The sequence below is a fragment of the Periophthalmus magnuspinnatus genome, chromosome 18, assembly GCF_009829125.3.
Source record: "Periophthalmus magnuspinnatus isolate fPerMag1 chromosome 18, fPerMag1.2.pri, whole genome shotgun sequence".
Lineage (NCBI taxonomy): Eukaryota > Metazoa > Chordata > Actinopteri > Gobiiformes > Gobiidae > Periophthalmus > Periophthalmus magnuspinnatus.
In genome coordinates, this window is record NC_047143.1 from 6,462,526 (window position 1) to 6,490,190 (window position 27,665).

At 37.3% G+C, this 27,665-nt stretch overlaps 1 protein-coding gene across 1 annotated transcript in view; it reads left to right on the forward strand.

The window, feature by feature from the left end:
• Positions 1–1,814: 1,814 nt before the first annotated feature.
• col4a5 (collagen, type IV, alpha 5 (Alport syndrome)) overlaps positions 1,815–27,665 on the forward strand; it is a 62,495-nt gene continuing 36,644 nt past the window's right edge. The window contains exons 1-3 of the mRNA XM_055228851.1: positions 1,815–2,152; positions 25,351–25,407; positions 26,924–27,013. Coding sequence (XP_055084826.1) covers positions 2,066–2,152; positions 25,351–25,407; positions 26,924–27,013 — 234 coding nt within the window. The 5' untranslated portion in view covers positions 1,815–2,065. The remainder of the gene's footprint in view (positions 2,153–25,350; positions 25,408–26,923; positions 27,014–27,665) is intronic.

Sequence of the window (27,665 nt, forward strand, 5' to 3'; positions counted from 1 at the left end):
TACTTTGCTGAAAGTTCTTTCAACAACTCATCCAAATTTGTAACTGCCACTAACATTGTGACACAGACTAAACACTGGATTTTGGTTTTAACATGAAATTGCATCCAGACATAACAAAAATGAAATTCTTTAAGTGTTTTATGCGACCCCACCTTGATTGCTACATTACGGTTTGGATTATGCAAAGTCAAAGTTGACACTGGGAACAGTATTAGTAACAGATTGTGTGTTGGTTCTATTTTAGTCTTTAGACCTAACTAAGTGCCAGTGCTGTTAGTCACAACATATTAATTTAGCTTCAGATTAGTATTGTCACGATACTAACATTTCAAAACCGATTTCGATACTAAGGAATAGACTCTATACTCAATACTGATTTAGACATTGAGCTGTCCACTGGAATTAATGTTTGGAACAACTTCATTGAGAAGTCTATTGAAATTCTCCCGGTTCAGTTTAGTCCTTTAGTAGACTGGTTTGTGTCCTGTTCCATAAGTCTGAATTTGTCCTGGTCTAGCCTGGTTTGATTTCTGGTTTAGTCCTTGTTTATTTTAGTCTCCCTAAGTGTCGTCACAATACAAAAATTTCAAAATCGACTTCATGCTTTGGAATAGACTCGATATTCAATACTGATTCCAGTATCACAATGATAATAAATAGAGTATTTAGACAATAGGCTGTGATTTTCAACATTTAATAATAGTTTTTTTATATTACCATGTGGTTTTATATCTATGTAATCCCTCAGTCTTCCAAATAGGTTCCGTAGTGGTCAATGGGCGTATACCAGTCTATGTGATCTTATACTTGTTCTGATACAGCTCAAGATCATTCTAAATCTATTCAGGAAAGGTTAATTTCTGTCCTGTGAATGTGACTTTGTTAGTTTCAATACTTTCTCAAATGAGTATCTTGTTTCAATGTTAGTTTTAGTATCGATTAGTATCTGATTTTCAATACTTTTGACAACTACTACTGTATGTTCTTGGCTGGCCATTTGGATTTCCTTCATATAACACAAAGCCAGGTGCAGCATGCTTAAAATGCACGTAATTACAATATACTATATATATCTCAACTCACCCAAAACAATCATTTTTAGTAAGATGTGATCTGAGAAGCACAGTGCTAACCATTTCCATAATGTATAAATTGCAATGACTATGGAAACAGTGCAAGATCTCACTTTACAACCCATGGATACATTACAGATATATTTCTTGACCATTTAGAATACATATATTTATCAGTGCTTTCTAATTGAAAATTTGATCACCCATGTATAACTTTAATCGAACGTGCAGCTGTAGTAGTCTGCTGTACAAACTGTGCTGCTATTAATGTTATCTGTCCAAATATCAGCATTTTTCCCTGCACCTGGTCAATCTCATCCACTATCTCCATTGCCAGCCTGCAGCATCCTCGTGTCAGGAGTCAAGAGTCAAAAAGGTAGAATTTGACCTTTTAAATACAGTGGGAGGAATGCGACTTGCCCGGGCTTATAGAAAATGTCAAATAAAATTCTATATGTGAACACGTTTTTTGTGGAGCCGCGGGCGTTGGGTAGGCTTGGTAATACATGCAGCGGGAAGCAAGAGTATCCCTCCGCGCGTCTAGGGACTATGTTACAGTAAAGCGAAATTAGACATGATTTTAAATGCAAGAGTAGACCATCTGACGAGAGAGTTACTTGGAATAAGTTGTTGAAGAGTTGGAGTTTGCACTGATTTGCGTTGTGGATAGTTTGGGGTAAGTTGCGCGTATCCTTGCGCGCGGTGTTGAGTCTGGGCAGGTTTTGGAAGTTGAGAGGAGGCGGACTACAGAGGCGTTGGGTGCCAGGACCATTAGGAGCCTCCGCCAGCTCAACAAACCAACGACGCGCAGCCTTTTTAGCGAGCAAGTAGAAGTTGTATCCTATCGCGTCTTTTGCACCCAACGCGAAGGGTACACGGGGGAAGAGAGGGGGCTATGTCACGTTTTTAGGTATCCTCAGGTTAAATTTTACGCAGGAGGATCGCAGTTTCTTTTATAGGGGAAGAAGAGGAAAAGTGCACCCCAGAGCAAGATGAGAAGCCAAAGCGGGCTGCCACGGCTCGCCGCGGCTGTGGTCTTCGTCGCCTTGTGCGTAGCGGTGCAACAGTCAGATTCTGCGGTAAGTGCGACTTTTGTACCCCTTTACCACTTACTCAAAGCAACTTTACTTCACTTTGAATCACAGCCGGCTTTGCTTTGGGTTATGACCGGCCACAGACGCAAAGTTATTAATAGGGATCGGGATTAAAACAAGTGCACGACTCACCCCAACATGCATTTTTCCACTTTTGTCGTTCAACTTTTACGCACGGCTTTCCGACGCTTTTACGCAAATATAACCGCGTCGTGTGCGTCGGAATTCCACAGTTTTTACGGCTATATGCTCCGCTTTACACCGCGCATCACGTTTCTTCTTCTCCCAACCTGTGCTAACACGCCAGCACCTTACCCTCTCCATTTATCTCTATGGAAAACTAGCAAAAACTGTGCGTAATAACCGCTTCGTGTAGACATCCACGGTGACACAGTGACAGGCATCATCCGTGTAAACAAGCGCGACGTTACTTATCCAATACTACGCGTAAAATTAACGGTCCAGCTTTAACCATTTTATTGCTTCATGCAGGAGCTATCCATTGACATATCTTGCTTTATATTTCATGTATACGTGTTGCTTTCAGACCTAATATCTAGGAACTTCATCGCTATGCATTGCACTGATATTCCATTGCACCTGCAGTTTATTTAGCGCGCATTGGGCAAGTACGGGACTGTTTACGCATTCTTGGACTTTCTTGTTTAACTTGGTGCCTTGCTGGTCGCATGTGTCGGCTGCTATCTTCATTTGCACTGCAGTGTCACGCTCTTGCAGCTAAACAAACCTCTCACTCTGTGCCTAATATAATATTACAATGAGCCTCGTGAATATTCAACCTCATTAAATATTCATGAGCACGAGCGCTAAAACACGCCTACGTCTCCACGCTAGGAGGCACGTTTAAGCGCACATTTTTACATCTAGACATGCCTTTCTAATTGTATAAAGTTTAAGGTTGTTTTTTTTTCTTTGTTTGAGTTTTTCAAAGCGTTGATATGATATCCAAAATTGTCAAATGTACTAATGGGTTTCAGCTTCCAATTATAGGCGACATTTTGAGGACTTTTGCCTAATTAAAATACATAATATTGTGTTTTGAATAGTTAATTATTGTGGCAACAGTGTTAGATTTCACTCAAGATATATATTTCATGTATGAATTTAACAATGCAAAGTCTAATTGCATTTTTGAGCACCCATATATCATAAACCCATACTTAAATTGTCCAAATCCTTTCAATTCGATGCCAAAGTTTTACCATAGTGAATGATGATGGATTTTAATGGCCAACTTCCCAGAGCAACAACTCGTGTCAAAAACCCTTTTAAACCTCCAGAAGTCATTGTAAGGCCACCTGTTGATGGAAGATGCGTGGTTCTTTTGTTGTGGTCGGACATGTTACAAGTCTGGTCTGTGCGGAGGAAGAATGGTTTCCACGGAGACAAAAGCAGTGGAAGACCCCAGGAATGTGGTTAACTGGATGCCGCCATTTTTGTTAGAACCCTATCAACAGAGCAGAAAAATGTAGTGATTGCTTATAGCTTGACAAAGGAAAAGTATTTGATTGATAAATGGAATATAGATAGATTCCTGGTTGAATTTCTATATGATTTGATGCCATCTAATATCATCTTAAGGAGATGTGGGTAGTACTCAGTTACATTCACTTGAGTAACTTTTTAAAGAAATTGCACTTTTCTAGCAACATACTGTTAGTCCTACTTGAGTGACAGTACTCTTACTTGAGTAAAAGTTTTGGTTACTCACCCACTATGAGTAAGCCTGCAAGCGACAAAAGCTTCATTTTGACAATATGAAATGATTTGAACATTATCTGCAGTGGACCAAAGTATATTTACTATTTTGACACAAATCAGTATCAAGATTGTAAAGCTTTATATAGTTGAACTTTTTATTAATTCAATGCCAATTTAAGTGCTAAAAGTGACTTATCCTTCTGCAAGCTCGTTGACGTTTTGTCTTGGCGTAGTCAGAGGTCTCACTCTTGCCCTCTAGTGGAAAAAAGTCTCCACTGTACATATACCCATATGGAGTAAACATTAAAAAAAAAGAAAAGAATTATTGATACACAAATCATTTAAATAATGCATTGGAATTATAAGAAATAAACAACAGATTAATTATTTATAGTCATTTTATTTTTTTATTCATTGTTATGTATTTAATATTTTAGCACATGTTCCAAAAATGTCATTGATTTAAAATGGGCGAATGATCTTTAAGTTATGATAACACAAATTGCATAGAATATGATAAAATTATAAATAAAATATGAAAATGTTTGATTGAAACTTAGATCTCAAATGTCAGATCACACTTTACTTTGCCAATGGAAAATACAGCAGTTGAAATTCCTTATGTTTTCACTTTCCTACATAACATGATGTCTAATCAGTGTTGTCTAATTTTTCATATGCACATGTCTAAATTATACAGCGGTTATGATTTGACAAATAAAAATAAATTAAAACACACTTACTTAATAAAAATCAACATTTAAACTTAGAAAATGTCAGAAAAATGTCCCTGTGCATAAATTCTCTCTGCATTTTGGATGAAATTGATGACATAAGTAGGCTAGAGGGATTCTGTTTTAGAACTCACAGTTACTTCCAACTTTTTGTCTTGATGTAAAAAATATGATAAATATTTACTACAGGCACTATTCCACCAAACCAAGTCATAATTAGAAAAATATATGAATCTGTCAAATGCACTTTAACCTATGGTGACCAGACATCCATATTTAACTGGGACAGCCCCAGTTTTAAGCCCTGTGTCCCCTGTCCCAGTAGATTTATCCAAAACCAGTTATTTGTCCCAGTTTTATACAAGAAATATCCCAGGTGTCCCTATTTCAGACCAATCTGATCCCTGCTAACAGTAAAGGGAGCAATATATTTTCATTAGTTTAGCTATAATACACAACCACGCAACCATAATGCAAAAAATGCCGTCAGTTGCATCCTCAGATTCTATATTGATGCAAGTGAGACAATTTTATTTATGCCAACATCCCAACCCGGGTGTGTCCCAGTTTTTAATTTTGGAAATCTGGGCACCCTACTTTAGCCTATGGTTCCGTTGTTCTGTTGGTTAGCTTAGCGTGTTAGCATGTGTTGTGAATACCCGCTGCTAATCCCCATAGCACTGATACAGATCGGGTTTGGCGCAGGTGAAAGAGTTCAGGTGTAATATATACCTCCAGGTCCCGCCTTTGAAGTCGACACGCATCGAAGCACACAGACACACACTTTAATTTGACATAGACAAAGAGAGAGAGAGAGATGGGGGTGGGGGGAAGGTAAGAGAGGGAGGGATAGGTAGAGGAGAGAGAGGAAGGAACAGAGAGTGTGGGGAGAGGGGAGAGAGAAAAGGAACGGAGCGAAAGATAGGGGGATAAGAAGAGGGAGGAAGGACGAGATCATTGGAAGAAAGGGAGATGGGGGGTGTTTGCAGAGGGAGGGGTAGGGAGAGGAGAGAAAAGAAGGAACAGATGGAGTGGGGGGATAAGAGAGAGAAAGGGGGTAGAGAGGAAGGAAGAGGGGGGAGATAAGAAAGAGAGGGCAAAGAGCAAGAAGCGGGAGAGACAGAGGATTGAAGAGGGGGATGAGAGAGAGGGGGAGGCATAGAGAGAGTTGAGAGAGGAGAGAAAAGGGAGGGAGAGGAAGATAGGGGGATAAGAGAAGAGGGAGAGAGAAAGAGAAGGGACCAAGGGAAGGGAAGAAGGAAGAGACAGAGTGGGGAGAGATAAATGGGAGGAAGAGAAAGACAGGGTGATAAGAAGAGAGAGGAAGGACGAGATCAGTGGAAGAAAGGGAGAGAGGGAGAGGGGTAGGAGTGAGAGGGATAGGGAGAGAGAAGAAGGAACAGAGAGAGTGGGGAGATAGGAGAGAGAAAGGGGGTACAGAGGAAGGAAGAGAGGGGAGATAAGAGAGGTAGAAAGAGGAGTCACAGACAGAGAGGATTGAAGAGGGGGATGAGAGAGAGGAAGGCATAAAAAGAGTTGAGAGAGGAGGAGAGAAAGATAGGAGGATAAGAGAAGAGGGAAAGAGAGAAAGAGGAGGGAGAGAAAGATAGAGGATAAGAAAAGTGAGAGAGAGAAAGAGGAGGGAGAGTCAGAGACAAAGGAAGAGAGGGGGATGAGAGGGAAGAAGCAACAGAGAGTGGGGAGATAAAAGGGAGGGAGAGAAAGATGGGGATAAGAAGAGAGGAAGGACGAGATCAGTGGAAGAAAGGCAAAGAGGTAGAGGGGGGTTGGAGAGAGAGGGATAAGGAGAGGAGAAAGAAGAAGGAACAGAGAGAGCGGGGAGATAAGAGAGAGAAAAGGGGTAGAGAGAAAGGAAGGGGGAAATCAGAAAGAGAGGGAAAAAGAGCAAGAGGAGGGAGAGACAGAGGGGGATTAAAGAGAGAGGAAGGCAAAGAGGCAGAGAGAAAAGGGAGGGAGAGAAAGATAAGGGGATAAAAAGAGGGGCAAAGAGAAGGAAGAGCCAGAGATAAAGGAAGAGACTGCAGAGAGGGGGAGGGAGAAGGGAGACAGGTGGATAAGAGAGGAAGAGGGAAAAAGAGGAGGAGAGAGTGAGGAAGGACAAGATACTTAGGAGTTAGGGAGAGGGGGTTAAGAGAGCAAGGGAGGGGAAGAAGGAGAGACAGGGAGAGGAGAGAGAGGAAGGGACAGAGAGGGTGTGCAGAGGGGAGACATGGGGAAGAGAAAGGATAGAGGGTGATGGATAGAGCAAAGGGGGTAGGAAGGGAGGAAAGAAATGAGAAAAAGAAGACCGTGGGAGAGAAAGAGAGAGAGGGTAAAAGGGAGGTGGATATAAGGAGAAGGGGAGAGATGGAGTGTGTAGAACAAAGGGGGATAAAGAAAGAGAGAAAGAGAGGGGCGGAGGAAAAGGGAGAAGGAAAGTGAGACAAAGAGGGGTAAAGAGAGAGGGGTAGATAAAGAGATATAGATTGAGCGGAGTGAGAGAAGAAGAGTGGGGAGAAAGAAAGTGGAAAGAAAGAGAGGGAGAGAAATAGAGGGGGGAAGAGATGGGAGACAAGGAGGGGAAGACAGAAAGAGAGAGATTGAGAGGAGGAAGAGATATATAGTGGGGAGACAGAAACAGGGACAAAGATGAAGTGAGAGGGATGGAAGAAGAAAGAGAGAGGGGGATCCAGCTGTGATGACGCCATGTGACCGCGGAGAGCCAATCACGTGGGGACACCAGTTAGTCAAAACATCCTGAGATTTTTAAGCTAGTTACATTATCACGAAAAGCTAAGCCATAACAGCGAGAGGCGAGGGGGTGGAGGGTAGAGCTGTCACAACGGTAAAATTACAAACTCGATTTTAATGCTAAGGAATAGACTCGATGCTGAGTACTGATTCTGATATCATATGACTTTATTTAGACAATAGAATGTGAAGATGAAATAATACTTTCTTTTACGTTACCATGTGGCCTCATACCTGTGTAATCCCTCAGTCGTCCAGGTAGGTTCCATAGTGGTCCTTGGGTGTACACCAGTGTAACCCGTCGTGTCACAGCACCAGCACCCAGAGTCACTCCCCGCAGGTATCACAGGTGTGGGGTGAGGAGAGATGCCACAGACACAGGGCAGCTCTGCACAGTGATTTAATGAAACAAAAACACAGTATTCCATTAATGTATGGCAACTTGGGTCTCTCCACCATCTTCCAAAGTTCTGCTCTTTGCATGTAATCATATAGTGGTATTAATTACAAAAATATGTACAATAATTACAACAAAAACACTACATAATACTATTTGCCATCTTTTAACTCACATAACTGTCAAAAAGACTGTTCAATGGATGCCTGAGCAACTGTACATAGCAAGAGTGTATCGATAATACAAATCGAAGAGGAAAGTTAAAGGGGATTTTGGTGCTTTTTTACTCTTATTTGAGTAATTTCTTGAACTATTTGGCTACTCTACCCCCCACTTCTGTTTTTTTCATTAAAACAAATAAAATATAATTGTAAAACATGATCGACCAATTTAACACACTACTTAGAAGCTGATTTAAAACCACATAGCCTTTACACCTGTCTGCATGCCCCCTCCCTCCCTGTTGCCCCCAGCCGGCTGCAGTTTGCGCCTCAAATACCCCCCTTTCCACAGACACACAGAGGCGTTGTGTGGGTGTTTACCTCTGATCCAGTGTTGGTCTGTAAGCATCTGAGTACGTTTCCTCCAGTCCTCTTCACGCTCAGGTGCCAGTGAGCTGCAGATTAACAGTCAAAGGTCAATGGTCAAACAAAATCAACACAGCTCGTTTGTATTGCTAAATCAATCAGACAATGTACTGTTTAAGGCTATAACTCATTAGCTGTCAGTGTTAGCATTAGAGTTGTCAAAAGTATCAAAAATCAAGTGATTATCAGTGTTAGTGTGTTTATCGTCTGATGCAATGCAATGAAAGTGAGTGCTATCGCTGTTCAGATCTTTCTGCGGTTGGTGTTCACTTATGATAAAATGCCAACAGGATGAAACATTAAATCTCTGAAAAAATATTACATTGAAAACTGTTGGAAGAATAAGCAATGTCATTCTTTGGTTTAAAGCGCTCCACTGGGCCTGTTGAAGCTAACAAACTGTGTCTGTGTATTATAGACAGGCACTAGGGACATAGGGTCCCTAGCAACATAGCAATCATTACATTTTTGACAATACCTAGGGTGAGAATGGCAAAACATCACAACAGTGTGCCCAGGTAAGAATATTGTTAATATGGTTAAAGGTACACTATGTAACTTCTCAGGTTGTGGGATCTGTCACCTGCTTGTTTCCAAGAGATTCTTGTGCATAATCGTGCCTTATTCATTAATTTCACACTCGGTGATGGGAAACTGGTACTATTGTGGCCACAGCTGCCCTGGGGCAGACAAAGGAAGTGAGGGTGCCAATCTGTGCCATCAGTCCCTCGAACCACTACCAACACATGCACACACACCACATTCATAATATGCAATGTGAGTGAAGTGCCTTGCCAAAGGACACAACAACATTTTGTGCCACTACTGCCCTACGATAGCAGCTGGAATTCTTAACGGCGTCCCATCTACTAACCAAGTACTAACCAGGCCCAGCCTAGCCCCTGAGATCTGACGAGCTCTGCCAATACCATACCGTGAGAGAGCTTGCCTCTCTGCAGATTTGACCAGTAACTTGGCTTGGTTATGCAACTTGCTAGTTTCTATGAAGCTAGATCAATTTTATGTGATTCTATGGAACATTCTAGGTAAAGCAGTAACATCTCCATTGAAATAAGCAGGTGAGGAACCCTGCACCAGAAAAGTTAAATAGTGCACCTAGAAGTAAATGTCATGTAATAAAGTTATAAACCCATTGAACAGAATAATAGAGTTGAGTTTTAGTGGTGTCACAGAAATAGTCCTAGAAATAGTCCTATGCATGTCCTATGTACTGTATTGTTTAGGCCTACTCAAGTAACAATGATGATATTATAATTCCTCAAGCAGTATCAGCAGAAGTAGTAGTCTCTATATGTAATTTATATAGCAATAAAAGCATAAATTGCACAACATATTGAAGTAGCATTTACACGAATGAAAAAGCTCATTTCTTGGAGTGAATGGGATTTTTCATTGTAGGATTTGTGTATTTGGGCGACCTGACAAGTCCACCTCTTCACAGCAGTCACAAGACCCTCCACGCTTTTTGGCTCTTTGCTCTGACCCAATTCTTGCAAATGCTATTTCTTTGTAATCTGTACATTGTTCAAATAAATTCTGAATAATAATCTTAATTTGAGTATACATCACATGACCATTTTCATACTTGAGCTGCCTAGTCAAAGTGCATATGACAGGCTTTCATGTTTTTGATGTCTTATTATTACTTGGATAGGTTGGGTTAGTGCCTGTGGTTAATATTGATCATGGTTTTATCTCAATTAAGTGACAGTTCTAACTCATGGGTATTTTCTAGCATGTGGAATCATGTAGTAACGAAAGTTTGCATTGAAATGTTTTTGAGTGTGTCGAGATCAAAGTGGAACATTTTAGCTGGAAACAGGATGTACACGACTAGCTATGGGGACATTTATTGTTTTGCATTCTTGCTTTACGAAGGGAGGAAGAGAAGGAAAGAGAGACAGAAGGAGAGAGAGACGAAGAGAGAGAACGAGAAAGACAAGGCTGTAATCTGTCTAAGCTCAAGTTTACCAGGTGTACAGATCTCTGCTGCTTAAAAAGCAACACCATAAGATTTTTGAGCATTTCTTAAGACTGGGGTTGTCAAAAAAATCTGTACCAAGATGCTAATCAATAGAAACTAAATACTAATTTGAACAAGTGTCAATGCTGGAAAAAAAATTACAAAACTGGACCTTTCCTGAATAGTAGGAGTTGATTGCAATACATGGCCTGTGATAAAACAAAGTGAAGAGAGAGAAAGCAAGAGTTGGTCGAAGACAGCCACTCATGACAGAGCCAGAGCAGAGGTGAGATTGAGCGTGCATAGACTGTATGGGCCTTCAAGCGACACTTCTGTTTCACACCACTTAACCTACTATATAACACATGCTTCAACATCGCTGTGGACACATGAGTGGAAGTGATGAGAAGACATTGGCTGCTGCTGAGCTCTCTATACTTTATTGGTGAACATTAAGTTTTGCAGGATTCAATTTGCATGATGCAGGACTAGGGTTGAAAATGCTGTGCAGCATCTGGTCACCCTAGTGATCAGTACCACTATTGTGTTCAAATTTAGCCTGATAAACAACACCTGTGTCATTTCCATAAAAAACACCAAATCCTAACTAAAAGCCAGATCAATGTAATGAAACTAATTTCCAAAACAAATAGAATAATCCATTGGTTTGGGGTCTGTGTTTGATTGTGTCCTGGTTTGACCTGGAGTGACTCAGGCTTTCCATAGCTCAGTTCAGTTTTATTGCTATCTGTGTTCTTGTCGTACTGTCTCCTCTTCCTACGGCTTCCCTCTGTCATTAACATTAAAAAGTTCGGTTGAAATGCAGACAGAAAAGGCAGCTTATAATCAAAGTTGGGGACAAAGATTTGAATTTCCCCTAAATAATTACAAGTGACAAGTTATCCTTGCAACTAAAAAAACATTACAAAACATGACTCAAAGTACAATATAATTAGGACTACAGTTCAGATTATAATACCACCCATTGTGTGCAGTTAGTTGATAAGCACTTTTTACACCCTCAGAGACCAAAGTGGAGTTTTGCTGTGACGGTAAAGCTTACAACTAGCATGGTAACATACACTCCCTGATTATCAGACGCTTTATAATTAGATGCAGACAGCACACAGCGGACTTATTTTAACCTCAAGAACTGCTTACACAATATATCTGTACTGGGGCAAGACCCATTTTGCTCAGACACATTGGGGAAAAAAATTGGGTACAGGCCCTTTAATTATCATTGTGCTATGAAAATTACAATCTAGTATCTGGCCTTATCTTGTCTGGCACTTTTGAAATTTTAGAATTGCAACAACTCTAAAATCACAAGTGGGAGAAGCAAACAGTGCAGACCTTAGTACAACAGTATTACACTTTAAGGTTGTCAAAAGTATCAAAAATCTGATATCAATCGATACTAAAACTAGTATCGAAACTAGATCACTCATGTCAGGAACTATCGATACAAAAAGAATGATTTTGAACTGTATCACAACAAGTATAAGACCACGTAGACTAGTATACGCCCATGGACCACTATGGAACCTACCTGGAGGGATTGCATAGATATAAGGTCACACGGAAATGAAAAAGAAAGTAGTAAGATTTAATGCTGAAAATCTCATTCTGTTGTCTAAATAAAGAGTGTATTATTATTATTGTGGTATCAGAATCGGTATTGAGTACTGAATCTATTCTTTCCTTAGTACTGAAATTTTTGTGTCATGACAACAGTATTACACTTACATGCTGATTCATATAGACATAACATATTCTAGCTTCTGTTAAATCTGTTGAAGACATCTACAAAACCGCTCTTGCTCTGACCACACAAACGTAGACTGTTGTGAAACTGGAGTCCTCATGAGTGGGAGCGTGTCTGCTTCTGTGGTTCTCTATGTTCTTCATGTTTTTCTCTTCCACCTGGTTCTGCCATCACTCTGAGCCACTTCCCACCACCTAATAAGAACTAAAGCTATTATTTACATAAGACTCCCATATAGAGTTACTTATTGTATTGTATATGGCCGGGCTAACAAAGCTTTGGCTCTGAATCAAATGAATTGCTGTGAAAGACCCATATGTTATGTGAATTATCGGGTAGGACCTAGGGCATGGTCATGTTATAATACACTAGTGTTGTCACGATACTAAAATATCAAACTGAGTATTAGACTCAATACTCAATACCAATTCCAATACCACAATAATAATAAGGGCACTTCTTCCTTAGAGAATAGAATGTGATTTTCAGCACAATCACAGTACTTTATTTTATATTACCACGTAGTCTTATATCGGTGTAATCCTTCAGTCCTCCAGGTAGGTTCCATAGTGGTCCATGGGTGTATACTAGTCTATGTGTCTTATACTTGTTCTGAAACAGCTCAAGATCATTCTAAAGGGAAGATTCATTTCTGTCCTCTGAAGGTGACTTTTTAAGTATAAATACCTGCACAAATGAGTATCTCCTAGTTTTGGTATTCATTAGTATCTGATATTGGATACATTTTTAGCATCTGATGTTGGATACTTTTTACAACTCAATAAACAGCAGCATAGAGTCCCATAACACTCTTTTCTACCTTGTGATGTCATTAGGTATAATCCCAGGACATTTACTCAACTTCTTGTTTTCTTCTGATCATTTAAGTGCTCAAATCGCAACCAACATGTGTTTTAGTAACCCATAATCCACCGTGTAATGTCATTTTCTAGTTTTCTTGTTAACAGCTACCTTTTACCTTTATTCAGTAGAGATTGGCAATTCCCAGGCTGAAATTATCCAAATTATTTTCGTGAAGGCATATTGATTTTAAAAACACAGTGGAGCACTTCCATGACATCACACAGTGGAAGAGAGTGCTTCCTGTTTGAGAGAAGAACTCTAAATATGCAGGAATTGTGTTAAACATGTGTGAATGAAACAACACTAAACTCCAGGCATGTTTCTGATGAGGAAACAACATTATCACATAGATTAAAAAAATTGTGTAATATGGGCCCTTTAAGTTACACATAAATACCAATGTTAAGGTCATCAGTAATATAAATAAAAACCCAAATATACAAATGTATTCATGAAGCAGTAAGACTTCATGTGATTACAGATTCATTTTAGAAGAATTCACTGGCTTTGTTGGATCACAGAGGTAGATACTGAAATGTCTATCTCATTAGATTAGATCATGTTGTGTTTGTAATTAAAACTGTGGCTAATCTTTTGAAGTATGCACTAAGCCCGCAGTTTCACAGGCACAGGGACCAAGGAAAAGGCAGTCTATTTCAAACTTTCTTTGCACAACCAATTCACCCTCATAGCAGAGTAAGACTAAATCTGGACTAAATCATATCTAACACTGTCTTGGTTTGGTCCTGGTTTGGTCCTGGTTTGGTCCTGGTTTGGTCCTGGTTTGGTCCTGGTTTGGTCCTGGTTTGGGCCTGGTTTGGTCCTGGTTTGGTCCTGAGTCCTGACTTGTTTCAGCTCCGATTTAGTCTCATCTTGATATTTTTTTTTTTAATGTGCATAGCATAAAACAGGATTAAATGTAGCTAACATCTGAACAAAATCATATGTAAACGAGGTATTTACCAGATTACAGCTACAAATTTAAATACATTGAAATAAAATTATGTAGAGCTTAAAATAAGATAAAAACTACAGACCCAGAAGTACCAGCAAAAATAATACGCACAGTAGTGTTGTCACGATACAAAAATTTCAAACTCGACAATAAGGAATAGACACGATACTCAATACTAATTCTGATACAACAATGATAATACAAACGCTCTTTATTTAGACATTACATTCATTTCAACTTTAAATAATAATAATTTATTTTATATTACCATGTGGCCTTATATCTGTGTCAACCCTCAGTCGTCCAGGTAGGTTCCATAGTGGTCCATGGTTGTATATTAGTCTATTCTATGTGTCTTATACTTGTTCTGATACAGCTCAAGATCATTCTAAAGCTATTCAGGAAAGCTTCATTTCTGTCCTGTGAATGTGATTTTTTTTGTATTGATACTTTTTCAAATGAGTATCTGTTTCGATACTAGTTTGTCTAATCGATTAGTATCTGATTTTTAATACTTATCACAACCCTAGTCTAACTGATATGTAATTTGCCCCAAAAAGTGTCTAATTTGTGGACAGCTGATTTTAATTGGCTGCAGATTTAGCATTTTCCATTTCACTCAAAACCAAATCGTATGTACTATAGGTTTTTTTAGCTGTTTTATTGTTCTGCCCCAAAATCTGCAATCTATTAATTATATTGAGCTAGCTTTGGTACGCAGATGTGAATAAATGGCCCATGGTAATGCAGCTGAAGGAAAGATATCTGGAAAAAGGTTCATAGCTTGCTCAGGCCTGTCTAGATTCTGTAGATAGAATCAGTTCATCGTGAAATGGTTTGTTTGACCTTTGAATGCTCCAAGAAGCAACCTCAATATATCAGTTTATCTTATTCAAAGCATAGATCTTTATCAAAGTAATGTAAAAAAAACTCATGTATGTTTTGTTCGACATTGTAGCTGTCGCACAGAAATAATATACGTGTGGTTAGGTTTGATGTGGGCTGGTAATTGCATTGTATAGTAAAAAACTTTGAGGCTTGTGGTTTGTCTTGGGTGTAAATATAAAAATTGGCACGGATTCGTTTTTACAATTAAGGGAACACAATTTGGTGAATACTGTAAACACATTTTTGACAACATTAGAACTGGTATTTAATGTTTGACAACTTAAAGGTGCACTAACAAGACATGTAATTGAGTAACTGCAAAATAGATATGTTTAATGCCATACTCTGAAACATCCAATCATAGCAATTATATCTTATGAAGACATGTAGGTTCACTGGGAAAGTTAGATAGTACACGTTTAAAATATAGTATAAAAATAGTATAGTGTAAAAGAAAAAGGTTATACTAAACGGACTGAATTCAATTAGATATTTTAGTCTCATGCTTTTGTCCAGAATAAAGACATCACGTGCCCCTCCCTCCTCTTTTCTCACCACCCTCCCTCTGTCTCCCTCTCTCTCACTCCTTCTTTCTTTCTGTCTTTCTCTGTCCCACATTCTGAGATACTGTATCAGGTCATGCCATGTTATGCTGTTGTGTCTGCTGCCGAGCAATCTGTGTAAATATTGAAGTTTGGTTGGAGTTCAGCTGAACAGAAGTAAACCCGTTGACTTAAGGATTAAACTTGTACTACTACTACTACCTTTTCCAGTAGAGACCTGCTTGTCTCCATAGAGATGCTATTGCATTGCCTTAAGTTTTCCACAGTACTGCTTTAAACATATGTATCTCCATGGCGACAAGCAGCTGATGTCACAAGTCAAGAATACAGAGCAGATCTGTGGAGAGGTGATCCAGTAAGTTTAGTAAATCTAGTTTAAATCACAACTGTAGCAATTTTTTCCACACTTGTTTCATAGTTCATTACCTTATCTTTTTGCATAATTATTTAGGTTTAGATTAGTGGATTTAAAAGAGTCGTGGCAAAAGCTCTCAAATCTATTACACATCTCTATATATCTGACCCAAACTACTTCACAAGACTACACCTGCACGGGAGTTCATGCAGAACAACTAAATGCAGAAAAAAGCACTAGGAAAGAATGTATTCATATAAAAACAGATTCAACTTGTGAATTATGAGTTTAATCTGCCTTTTTGTAAGTAAATACCAAAAATACCAAATCTTCACCTAACACACTCACTAACTTCTCCTTTGTTGTTGTCCCAATAAAAATTTTCGTCGACCATTGGCCAATTAATCAACTAAATGACTAAAGGCCTACAGCCCTTATATCTATAGATGCAGTGCTCATAATTGGGTTTATAGCATTTTAGAACCACTTTCAGATGTGAATTTGGGATTTTAATGTTTTTGCCAACCGGTAATTGCTGCTGGATACAATTCAAACTGCAGTGTTCCCTATAAAAAATTCAACATAAGGAAGTGTATGTAAAACCCCACATGGGAACAATACGACTTGGAAATGGATCATTCATTTTTTTTAATTTTTTTTTGTTTTGAAGCATGGATTTCAAACTTCAAATGATCTCACCAAACCACTGAAAAGCAGAAACAGAAAACATGCTTTATGTATTGTTCAAACACATATAGTTTTCATATGTGTAGCCTCTTTTGTTGTACTTCAAATAAAAATATTCTTCAGCTGTACAGCAGCTGCAAAAGCGGATAAAGTCATGGACTATCTAGCAACTGACCCTGAGACATGTTATGCAAATTCAACATTTGGAAGCTTTTAAAGAAGGGATATTGTGTAAAATCATCTTTTTGAAGGTTTCTACCATGTTATAACATTGTTCCCTAATCAAAAACATGCCTGAAGTGGTTTTACATGTTATCCACACAGTAATCTAGCGATCTCTCCCGGGTCCTATTCAAACCCTCCTTAAAGTTAGCAATACGATTCAGTCCAAAGCTCAGCCCATAGCAATTTTCCATAACTTTCCAAATTATGATACAAAACAATATCTCAATAATCTTCACAAATTTGATGTGCTTGGAAGGAAGAGTGAGCAAAAGGAGGGGAAAACCGAACTGTCATAACGTGTTAATTTGTTAAGTTGTTTTCAGCGATTACAGCTTTTTCAGAAAAGGAAACATGGTGATATAAATATGCTGTGTTTGCAGTTAAGACCCCATAGAAGTGTAATGCCCCTTTTTTAAGTAGAAATCAACCAATATGTTTTGTTTTTTTCATGACAATGCCGATACTAATTGTTTAGAATCCAGAGCACTTGATGGCCAGTAGGGTCTACCAATATTTTTGGGACAATATGTAGGGCAGATTTTCATTATTTTCCCCAAAGTATATAGTTTGAAATTAACTGGTTAAAAGAGCTGTGTTGTCACATTTTGTGCAGTGTCCTCTTTGTACTAAAGTGTTTAAATAAGGCTTTATGTGGATTCTTTAGGTAGCTGGTCAGCCCAATCAAAATATCAGCCTCTGCTGGAGATCGAAAGTTGACAGCCGATACGCTAAAAAGTGCATCTACTTTTAAGCATGTTCTAATGGTTTTCCCTTATTGTTCGCTTACTCAAAGTTCTATTTTGACAGATTGATGCTTGTTTGGACGTCAATTTTCTCATTTAATTACAAAGCCCCACACGGACAAAACAGACCAAGACTAAATCTGGACTAAACCACGTATAAGGTTGATCCTGATTTAGTCCTGACTTGGTTTAGTCCTGTTCTAGTCCTGGTTTAGTCTATAACCTCTTTTTTTTTTGTCCATCAAATTGAAGACTTTTAACTTAAAAGTGTTTCCACTTTTTTGCGTTTAAGCCATTTTGGTCAAATTCAAACTGTGCATACTTTTGCCATTATTTTTTTGTTAAATCCCGGCTCCCATCGTAATATAATCAATAAAGACATAAATTATTTTAGTTAATTTGAACTCTCCCTCCCTCTCTTCTCAAACCTGCAGCCCGGAGCGTATCCCGTGGCGACACAGATCCAGGTATTGAGTTTGGCACTGCACCCGCCTCCTGTCTAATTTCTGGCTCTGCTCTGTGCCAAGAGGTGATGTAGTGTATAGAGACTGGAGACAGATTCTAGTTTCGACCTGCGCAGCAAACAGCCGGGATGGGTGGAGTCAGGCGGGGCAGGAACAAGGACCAACTGAGCAAGGGTGACATCTGTTGGAGAAATTAAACACCTAAATTAAAGGCGTTGTGAATGAATGTTTAGAATGATCTTGAGCTGTATTGGAACAAGTATAAGACCACACAGACAAGTATACACCCATGGACCACTATGGAACCTACCTGGACGACTGAGGGATTACACAAATATACACATAGTAATATAAGAGAAAGTACTATGATTTAATGTTAAAAGTGTTTATTATCATTGTGGTATTTGAATTGGTACTGAGGATTGAGTCTATTCCAAAGTATCAAAATTGACTTTGAAATTTTACTATGGTGACAACATTCGACACTTATATTCAATAGCTTAACAAAGGCTTTGAGAACCATTGGATATCTCTTTTACAACCTACTATTGAGTACACAACTAGTTTAGACAATAAACTACAAAGCAACAATTTTGGACCTCTGCAGTCTCACAATAGGAAATCTTACGTCAACATTCATTAAGACAAATCGAAGAAAACTGGACTGGGAAAAAAAAAAAAATGCGGCTCGGTTATGAGTAGAGCAGCCAATTGTACTTCATTAAGAGTAATGCTACATCAAAATACTATTATTCAAATAGAAATAGTAGTAGTGGTCCAAGAAATTATTCAAGTAAGACTAAAAAAGTCTTTTTTAGAGTAAAAAGAGTAATTTAAAGAGTAACTGTCAGGAGACAACATTTGATTTATAAGACAAAACCAAAAATAATGCAGACAATCTGGTCATTTCAAAGGACTGTCCCCAAAATGAAAAAAAAAAACTAAATCATATCTGAAGGAGCGGTGCAAAAAACACAAATGTCATTTCCTATTGTCAACATAAAGCTTTTGTCACTTGTAGACTCACTCACAGTGGGAAAAGGAACCAACAGTTTTACTTAAGTAAGAGCACTGTAATAAACAATAAAAAATATTACTAAAGTAGGAGTAAAACTGTACTATAAAAGTTACTCAAGTAAATGTAATTGAGAAAATGTAACTGAGTACTCTCCACCTCTGCTGGTCTTGTTTTCCATGTGGTTAAGTGATAGGGGGTCTTCCTTCAGAAGAGAGCCCCTGGTCCAAAGGAACACATTGGTTGGATTTGAAGTCGCTGTGAAAATATTTGCTTTGGTGTCGAGGCTCATCTTGAAGTGGTCAGGACTCCAGCCGTGATAAAAGCAAAGACCTGAAGTGTTTTAAACTAGATCAATATGTAAAGAATGCAGGTTGGACAATGTTTTGGGACTAAAACTTGTATAGGCAAATATTTATTAATATCATGAAATCATATTAAATCAATATCATAAAAGCCGCACTATGTAACTTCTTGCCAAAAAAAGGACTAAAATAAAATCTTGTTTTTTTCCTTTTGGTTATTTTTATTGCTCTGAAAAACTTGCATCGTTACCATCAGTGGGCTTGCATCTCCACAAATCTGACTATTATTTTGCCTGGAGGAGGGTCTCCTACTTGTTTTCATGGAAAAGTTGTTCCTTTGACTATAATCTTCCACATTATGGCATAAAACTCATCTATCTCCATGGAGAATGTTGTAAGTATGGTTGTAATTGTCTATTTCTATTGAATCAAGTAGGTGACGTGCCACCTCCAAAGTTACATATTGTACCTTTAATTGGTGGTAAAATAGAAATATGCATATTTTGTTATTGCATTTTTGGAATGTTTGCTCCATACTTAAAAGACATTTTGCCATAAGTCATTGTTATGTATGACTAATGAGATTTATGCACAGTCAGTGGATAACACTATATACAAAACTGATTTCCACATAAAACTTACAATTATCAAATGAACCTAGAATCTACGTTTACAACAGTTGTTTGACATTTTAACTTTAGTCAATTCAAACTGCTCCACTCCTCTGAACCAGGATGTTGAGTTTTGAGTTAATGACCTCTGCTGGTCATTAATGTAAAAATCAGGATCCAGTAGCTTACATTTAGGTGTTTTATTTAGTTGTGTTATTAAATTCTACCAACCTAATCACAAAGTTGTTCATTAAGTCTAAGAAACACTATGAAAATTAGATATTTAGTGTTACCTGTGTATTCCTGCGTGTGAACATGCTGTTTCTAGTCCTAATCTTTTTAATTACTTCAGATTAGTTTTTGTTGTGGTCAAATCAAGGTGCTTTTTAACTTGTTTTTGTATTGTCAAAAGGCCCAATGTATTTCCCTCTACACTCCCCAGCTGTATTTATGGATTTAGAAGCATTAATGTGTCTTATTTGTTGTTATATGAATGTAACGCAGTGTTAGTTCTACAGTAATGATTGGTTTTTGATGAGTGGGGAATTCCAGACTGCACTTTTAATCCTACCACTCATGCTTCCGCCGCCACTCCCTCCTCCTGCTCAAAGTTTAGCTAACACAAATTCACTCATATTTTCACCTTATTTTATACATTTCTGAAAATAACATTCTATTGTCTAAAGAAAGTGTGTGTTTTTTTTTTATTATTACCATTGTATTCGTATTCATCAAGTCTATTCCTTAGTATCGAACTGAAGATTGAAATTTTAGAATCGTAACAACACTATTACACCTACAGTGAGTTAGCTTGGGATCAGTTAGGGCATGTCATATACCTCCCCTCTCACCCCTCAGACCTGATTTTGTGGCTGTCTGGTGGAAAAGTGGGCCGTAGGTGAGGAGAACCACAGCAGAGCCAGAGGAGCTCAGACCAGAACTACCAGAGGCACATTTCTGCAGCTCATTGACCTCTCTTAAGTGGATTATATGCCCAGCCGGTGCAGTGGAGAGAGGCGAGAGGCACTGCTAGCTCCGCGCTAACCCGACATCGTTCATCTGTGGAGTTAGTGGAGAAAATTAGTTAGTAGTGTTGTCATGATAATAAAATGTCAAACTCGATTTCGATACAAAGGATTACACTCGATAATAAGGATTCTGATGCCACAATAATAATACAAAAACACTATTTAGACAGTAGAATGTAATTTTCAACATTAAATCGTAGCACTTTCTTTCATATTACCGTGCAACCTTATTTCTGTGTAATCCCTCAGTCGTCCAGGTAGGTTCCATAATGGTCCATGAGCGTATACTAGTCTATGTGGTTTTACAGCTCTTGAACATTAAAGCTATTCAGGAAAGGTTCATTTCTGTTCTGTGAATGTGACTTTTTTTGTATTGATATTTGCTCAAATGAGTATCTAGTTTTGATAGTAGTTTTTGTATTGATTAGTATCTGAGTTTCAATACTTTTGACTACCCTATTACACAGTGCACTAACTTTAACCCTGCATAGGCCAAAGTGCATTACAACTACTGTATACTGTAATAACAATAGTATGAATGTGAGTGTGTGTGTGGGGGGGGGGGGGGGGGGGGGGGGGGGGGGGGGGGGGGGGGGGGGGGAACTTTGACCGTCTGGAAAAGTGCTTTATAAAACAAATGCATTCTTAATTCTTCTAAGTATCCTTAATCTTTTGCTATTTCTATTTACCTTAATTTTACTAGTTATTACAACTTTTCACTTTGGCAGACAACAAATTTATAGTGAAGATGGTGATAGGTAGATAAATAGAAAGAGAAAGACAGATAGATATAGATATAGATAGATTGTGTGGGAGAGAGGGCTGCATTGAGTTGAAGCAGACCAGAATAATGTGCAGATCCACCACTTATAAAAACACATGCCTAGCCATGTGTATTAGCCTAGCCATGTGCAGGCCTCTTTGGACAAAGAGGAATTACAGAAATGTTACATAGTGCCCCTTTAAGTGCAATTGCTTTCTCATTTGAAGAAATATTTATTAGTGAACCTATATAAAGTTCTTACTGTACGGTCATAGATACTCATTTGAGCAAGTATACTTAAAAAGATTCACAGGACCTAAATGAATGACCTAAATTTCTGAATAGCTTTAGAATGATCTTGAACTGTATCAGAACAAGTATAAGACACATAGATTAGTAGGTGACACGCACATGGACCACTATGGAACATGCCTGGACGACTAAGGGTTTACACAGATATAAGACCACAAAGTAAACAGATATAAGACCATATATATAAAAGAAAGTACTATGATTTAATGTTGAAAATAAAATTCTATTGCCTAAATAAATTGTGTTTTTTATTATCATCGTGGTAACAGAATCAGTATTCTCTGTAGCACAAAGTGCCATTGAAAATGTGTTGAAGTGGATTTGTCTGTCTATGGCTAACACCTGGTTTATAACTGTCTATATACTTCCTCCTCACACAGAGGAATGTGCCAAATGCAATCTAGTATACACCTGTTTCTATTTATATGAGCAAAATCAGACAGTGGTTGTGCATCGTTTACATTCATCCCCAATTATAGGCCTGTCACAACAATTACTATATCAAGTTATCCTTTAAGATATTGTAGCAAGGACAAACAATTTAGGCTCTGTATTTGTTGTCTGCATGTTGTTTCATTTGGCTATTATTTTTTACGTGTTTTTAAAAAATACTGTACATTTAGATTAGAAGGTTTTGTGTCTGTCTTTAAGTAACCTAGTTTCACTATCATTGTTTATTATATCATATCATAGTCTTCTGTAGGGAATACTTTTGTCACATACTAAAATTTCAATCTTGACACTAAGGAATAGTAGACTCGCTATGCAATACCAATTTCAATACTACATCGACAGTTAAAACCACTCTTTCTTTAGAGACAATAGAGTGTAGTTTGCAACATTAAATCATAGGACTTTGTTTTACATTGTCCATTGTAGCCTGGTTTAACAGAGAATCTGTGTGAGAAAATATATGGCATATTTTATAAACTAGTGATCTTATTTACACAATGAAAAATGGTTGGACAATGATTGGAAAATGTAATATGTGCTTTGCCCACCAGATGACAGCACAGGCACAAATGATAGTTAGCAACAATTAGCAAGTCACTACTAGCACTTCTCTTAAGCATCTCACTTTCTTCAATTGGTGCGTATATTGTTGAATATTTTTAGTTTTTTAGGTGAGCAAATAACTATTCCATGTTTTGAATCATTTTGAGCTGTACATTTAGTTATTATTATTCATTTAGTTGCTATAATATGATGATGTAACTTACCTTTGGCATGCGTAGCTAATGTTCCAGGCTGTGTGGTTTATCAAAGGCTAGCTAACTTACTAAAAGACTATTTAAAACTTTTATATACAATGCTGTTTTTCATTCTTTTTATAATCTGAAATCATATAAAAATAACTGTTTTAACATTCAAGTATTTAATCATATTTTATGGTTTTTATTCTAGTTTTAATATAAAATTTGTGTTGTTGCTGGCTTGTGCCTTTTTTGGCTAGCATGCTACTCCCTTTTTCCATCCACTGGTTGCTTAGCATGCGTGGTAGAAAATTGTCTAGCATTACAGAGTCAAACAATCCTGGGAAAAGTTAATCAGCAGCTTGGCACTCCCTTTACCTCCCTCTAAAATACTCCAATAATAACACTATTCACTTTTAACTGGAGAAGTAGGAACTGTATCTCCTCTCCATGGCATTTTTTGTACTTAAGCTCCCATACCTTGTTTGACATTAGCTACAGTCAATGATCTTTCACTGTCAGAGAAAGCCATCAAAGAAGTCACATTTCAGCCTTTCTTTTACTTACGTTTGGGCACACTCTAGTGGCTGCACAGAAAACTAAATTACAATTTCCGATTCACTAACACTTTAACAAATGAAAAACACTTGTGTGAAATACTTTTACTCTGAAAGTACATGTATAAACGGGTCCATTCATGTGATACTTTTAACTTTTTACCTTTGTATCTGTACTTTTACTTAAATAACAAAACTGAGTACTTTTTCCACCACTGGCAGCTTTGTACTTGGAATAGGAAAAGTATATTTTTGGAAAAACCCAATATTTTTCATATCGAGACAAAAAATTAAGCGAAACGTCTCACAACCCCTCAAGTCAAGACTATTAACTAACAACTAATTTAGATTTATTTACTTGGAATTATGTATAAATCTGTACAAATCTCAGTGTAATGTTTGACTCTGTGCAGGGCTCTGTGTTATTGGAGGAGCCCGCTGACAGCTCCCACTGGACACCGCAGTTTTCTAATGCAAAAGTTAGGATTGGTTTCTTTTTTAAGTCGTTTTAGATGAATATTGAGATTTAAAAAGTGTTAAATTACAGTTGTCCCTTTTGTGCAATTTTTCATGCTTTTTTACAGAGTATGAACGTGCATTGTGTTCTGCGTCCTGATTGGCTGTTGGACTGTAGACCATTGTCCATCAGTCTCCTCCGTGCCGTGTCTCCTGTACAGTACAGAATGTGTTCAGACAAATTTACATAAATGTTGGACCGCAAGTGTGACTCTGAAGTGCTGTATGTTTGCAATTTGTTTTCTCCCCGACAAAACCCACAATGTCGAAACGTTCTGCACCGACAAAGGCGCCTACGAAGGTTTGAACTTTGAGAGAGTTTAAACGAGAGAGAAATGTGAGAAAATGTTAATGCCTGTGTGAGAAAAGTGTATAAAGTGTGTGGTGAGGGGTTTACAGCCAACATATAGAATAATCGTAAAAAATAAAGCTGATACTTGATATATAGTTGAGTTTGAGTCTGAGTCTGACTGTTTGAGGTTGTGGACACGTGTCTTTAATATTGATAACAAGTTTAAGTTACAGCTCTTCAGTGTTTTTTTCACATAGTATGCTTATTTTAAATGTTCAAATAATATAAACTCAATTTCTCACATGTAAGAAATGTCTGTTACTTACCGTCAGTGGTGAAAGAAGTACTCAATTTTGTTACTTAAGTAAAAGTACAGATACTTATTTAGTACAGAAAAAAGTATAAGTGTCACATTAAACAAGCTACTTAAGTAAAAGTATTAAAGTACCCTTTTAAAAATATACTTAAGTATTTCCTGAACATTTTGAGGTCTTATAAGGCTTAAATTGTGTTTAGTTTGAGAAAGATTTGTGCTTAATTTTTGTTCAACAGAAACAATTAAATAGATTTTTTTCTAGCTGTTTTTATTTGTATATTGTTGTTTCTTCAAATTATGAGCATGTTAAAAAATAAACCCCTCAGGCATTTCAGCTGGTCTCAACCAGTAATAAAAATACATTTACTTTTCAATCCAGTTCAAAAATGTAGTAGATATATTTGCTCTCAAATGTAGTGAAGCAAAAGAAAACATTTTAAACTTTATATTTTATGTTAAAAAAAAAGTGCAGATACCTAAAAATTTTACAGTACTTTACTACTTTTATGTTCCACCACTGCTTACCATTGTTGTCATCACTTGAATAGTAAATTATTTAATTAATGTTTTTTGTTTCTTGTCTTACAGGCTTGTAATGGATGTGTGGGAAGCAAATGTGACTGCACCGGAGTGAAAGGAGCCAAGGTACACGCAAACCGATTGAAATGATTTTAAAATGCCCCCTTGGTTTTTGCAAAAACTCAGTGATATGACTTTTTAAAGTTTGTCATCGCAAGAAAAGGAAAATTTGAAAGTTTACCACATAAACGTGAGAATTGTTGTACTGTATTGTAATTGAGTACTCCCCACTTCTGGAAGTAGCAACAACCAAATATGAATACAGAAAAGTGAAGTGTGGCTGGTAGTACAGATTGTGTAACAGGCTTTTAGAGGTGGAAGCACTCAGTTACATTTACTTGAGTCATTTTTTTAAAGAAATTGTACTTTTCAAAGTAATTTTCTAACAGAATACTTTTACCCCTACTTGAGTAATATTTTTATTGAAGCAACAGTACTCTTACTTGAGTAAAAGTTTTGGTTACTTTTCCCACTGTGAGTAAGTCTATAAGTGACTTAAGATTTATGTTGACAATATGAAATGATTTGAACATTTGTGTTTCTTGCACCGCTCCTTCAGATATGAGTTAGTTTGTCTCATTTTTGTGTCTGTTCTTTAAAAAACAGATTTTGTGCATAATTAAATTTGTAATTATTTAAAATTACATTAACTTCAAATTATAAATGTTACGTCATGACAGTTACTCTTTAAGTTACTCTTACTTAAGTAGTAATTTTCCCAAATACTTTTTTACTTTTACTTGAGTAATTTCTTGTACCACTACTTTGCACGTCTACTTGAGTAATTATTATTAAGTAATTATCTTACTTGAGTACAATCTTTGGCTATATACTCTTATGGATAATGTCTGTCTGTCTTTAGTTTATTTTATGGAGAATGATTTGTAGGGCTGTGTAATTAATTTAACTTTAATTATATTGAGATCCAGTTATTTTAAATTGTCAATGATCAGCTTAGGTCTTTTTTAATCAAGAGGTCCACAGACAATCCTCTGTCAGTAAAAGGTTTGAAGCAGAATTCAGACTTCTCATTTATGTTCATGAAATTAAGATTGAGAACAATACACTACCAGTCAGAAGTTCAAACACTTTTTCATTTATTTTTCTTCTTTATCTCCATGATTATTTACATTGTAGATTCTTATTGAAATCATCAAAACTATGAATGGACACATATGGAATGTAGTGAACAAAAAATAAACTCCAAATGATAAAAATTTTGTTTAGGATAAAAAATAAAAAGAGCCACTCTTTGCTTTTTGTACTTTTGGAATTTTTTGACCCTGACAAGGCATAGCTGTGAAGTGAAAACTATTTCAGGAGATATCATGAAGCTCATTGAGAGATGGACAGGAGTTTGCAGTGCTATCAACAAAGCAAAGCGTGGATACATTGAGGATTTGAATATAAAATATTCCATACATCTTGCTTCATATATTTTGTATGTATCTAAAATGTATAAAGTAGTAAACAAAGAAAAAAAATAAGATAAGACGGTGTGTCCAAACCTTTGACTGGTAGTGTATGTATTTGCTTTTATATAAAAAAATATATTTTACAAATTTGTGATTATTGTTTTCAGGGTGAGAGAGGCTTCCCAGGTCTGACTGGGCAGCCAGGAGTCCCAGGTTTCCCAGGACCAGAGGGACCCATCGGACCCAGAGGAGAGAAGGTAGAGATTAAAATTGTATTTATTTACATATTCACTATAATAATAAATGCAATAGCTGGAAAACTGCCAAAGGTAAGGGGGATCAGAAAGCCACAAAAACTACTATACAAAAGTTGCCGACATTGATACAAATTGCATTTTGAACAATAACAGGTCTTTCTATAAAGGTCTATCTATCACATGTAACTGATTGACAAAGTTTTATATTTCTTATATATACATAAGATTTCACACTTGGTTAGGCTCTGGTTTGAACCCAGTTAAATTCTAATCTGTACTTGGTCAGGTTCTGGTTTACTCCAGGTTTAATTCTGGTCTAATCCAGGTTCAGTTCTGGTCTAGTCCAGGTTTTGTTCCAGGTTTAATCCCAGTTTAATTCTGTTCTAATCCAGGTTTTGTTCCATGTTTAGTCTCAGTTTAGTTCTAGTCTAGTCCCAGTTTAGGTCTGGGTTTAGTCCCTGTCTAGTTTTGGTCTAATTGATCTAGTCCAAGTTTAGTTCTGGCTTTAGTCCTGATTTAGTTCTGGTCTAGGTTTAGTTCCAGATTTAGTTCTTGTCTAGTCCAGGTATAGTCAGGATTTAGTCCCAGTTTTGTTTTAATTTTGATGTGGTGTGTATGCAAGTGTGAATGCGCCTTTAATTTCAGTTGTATA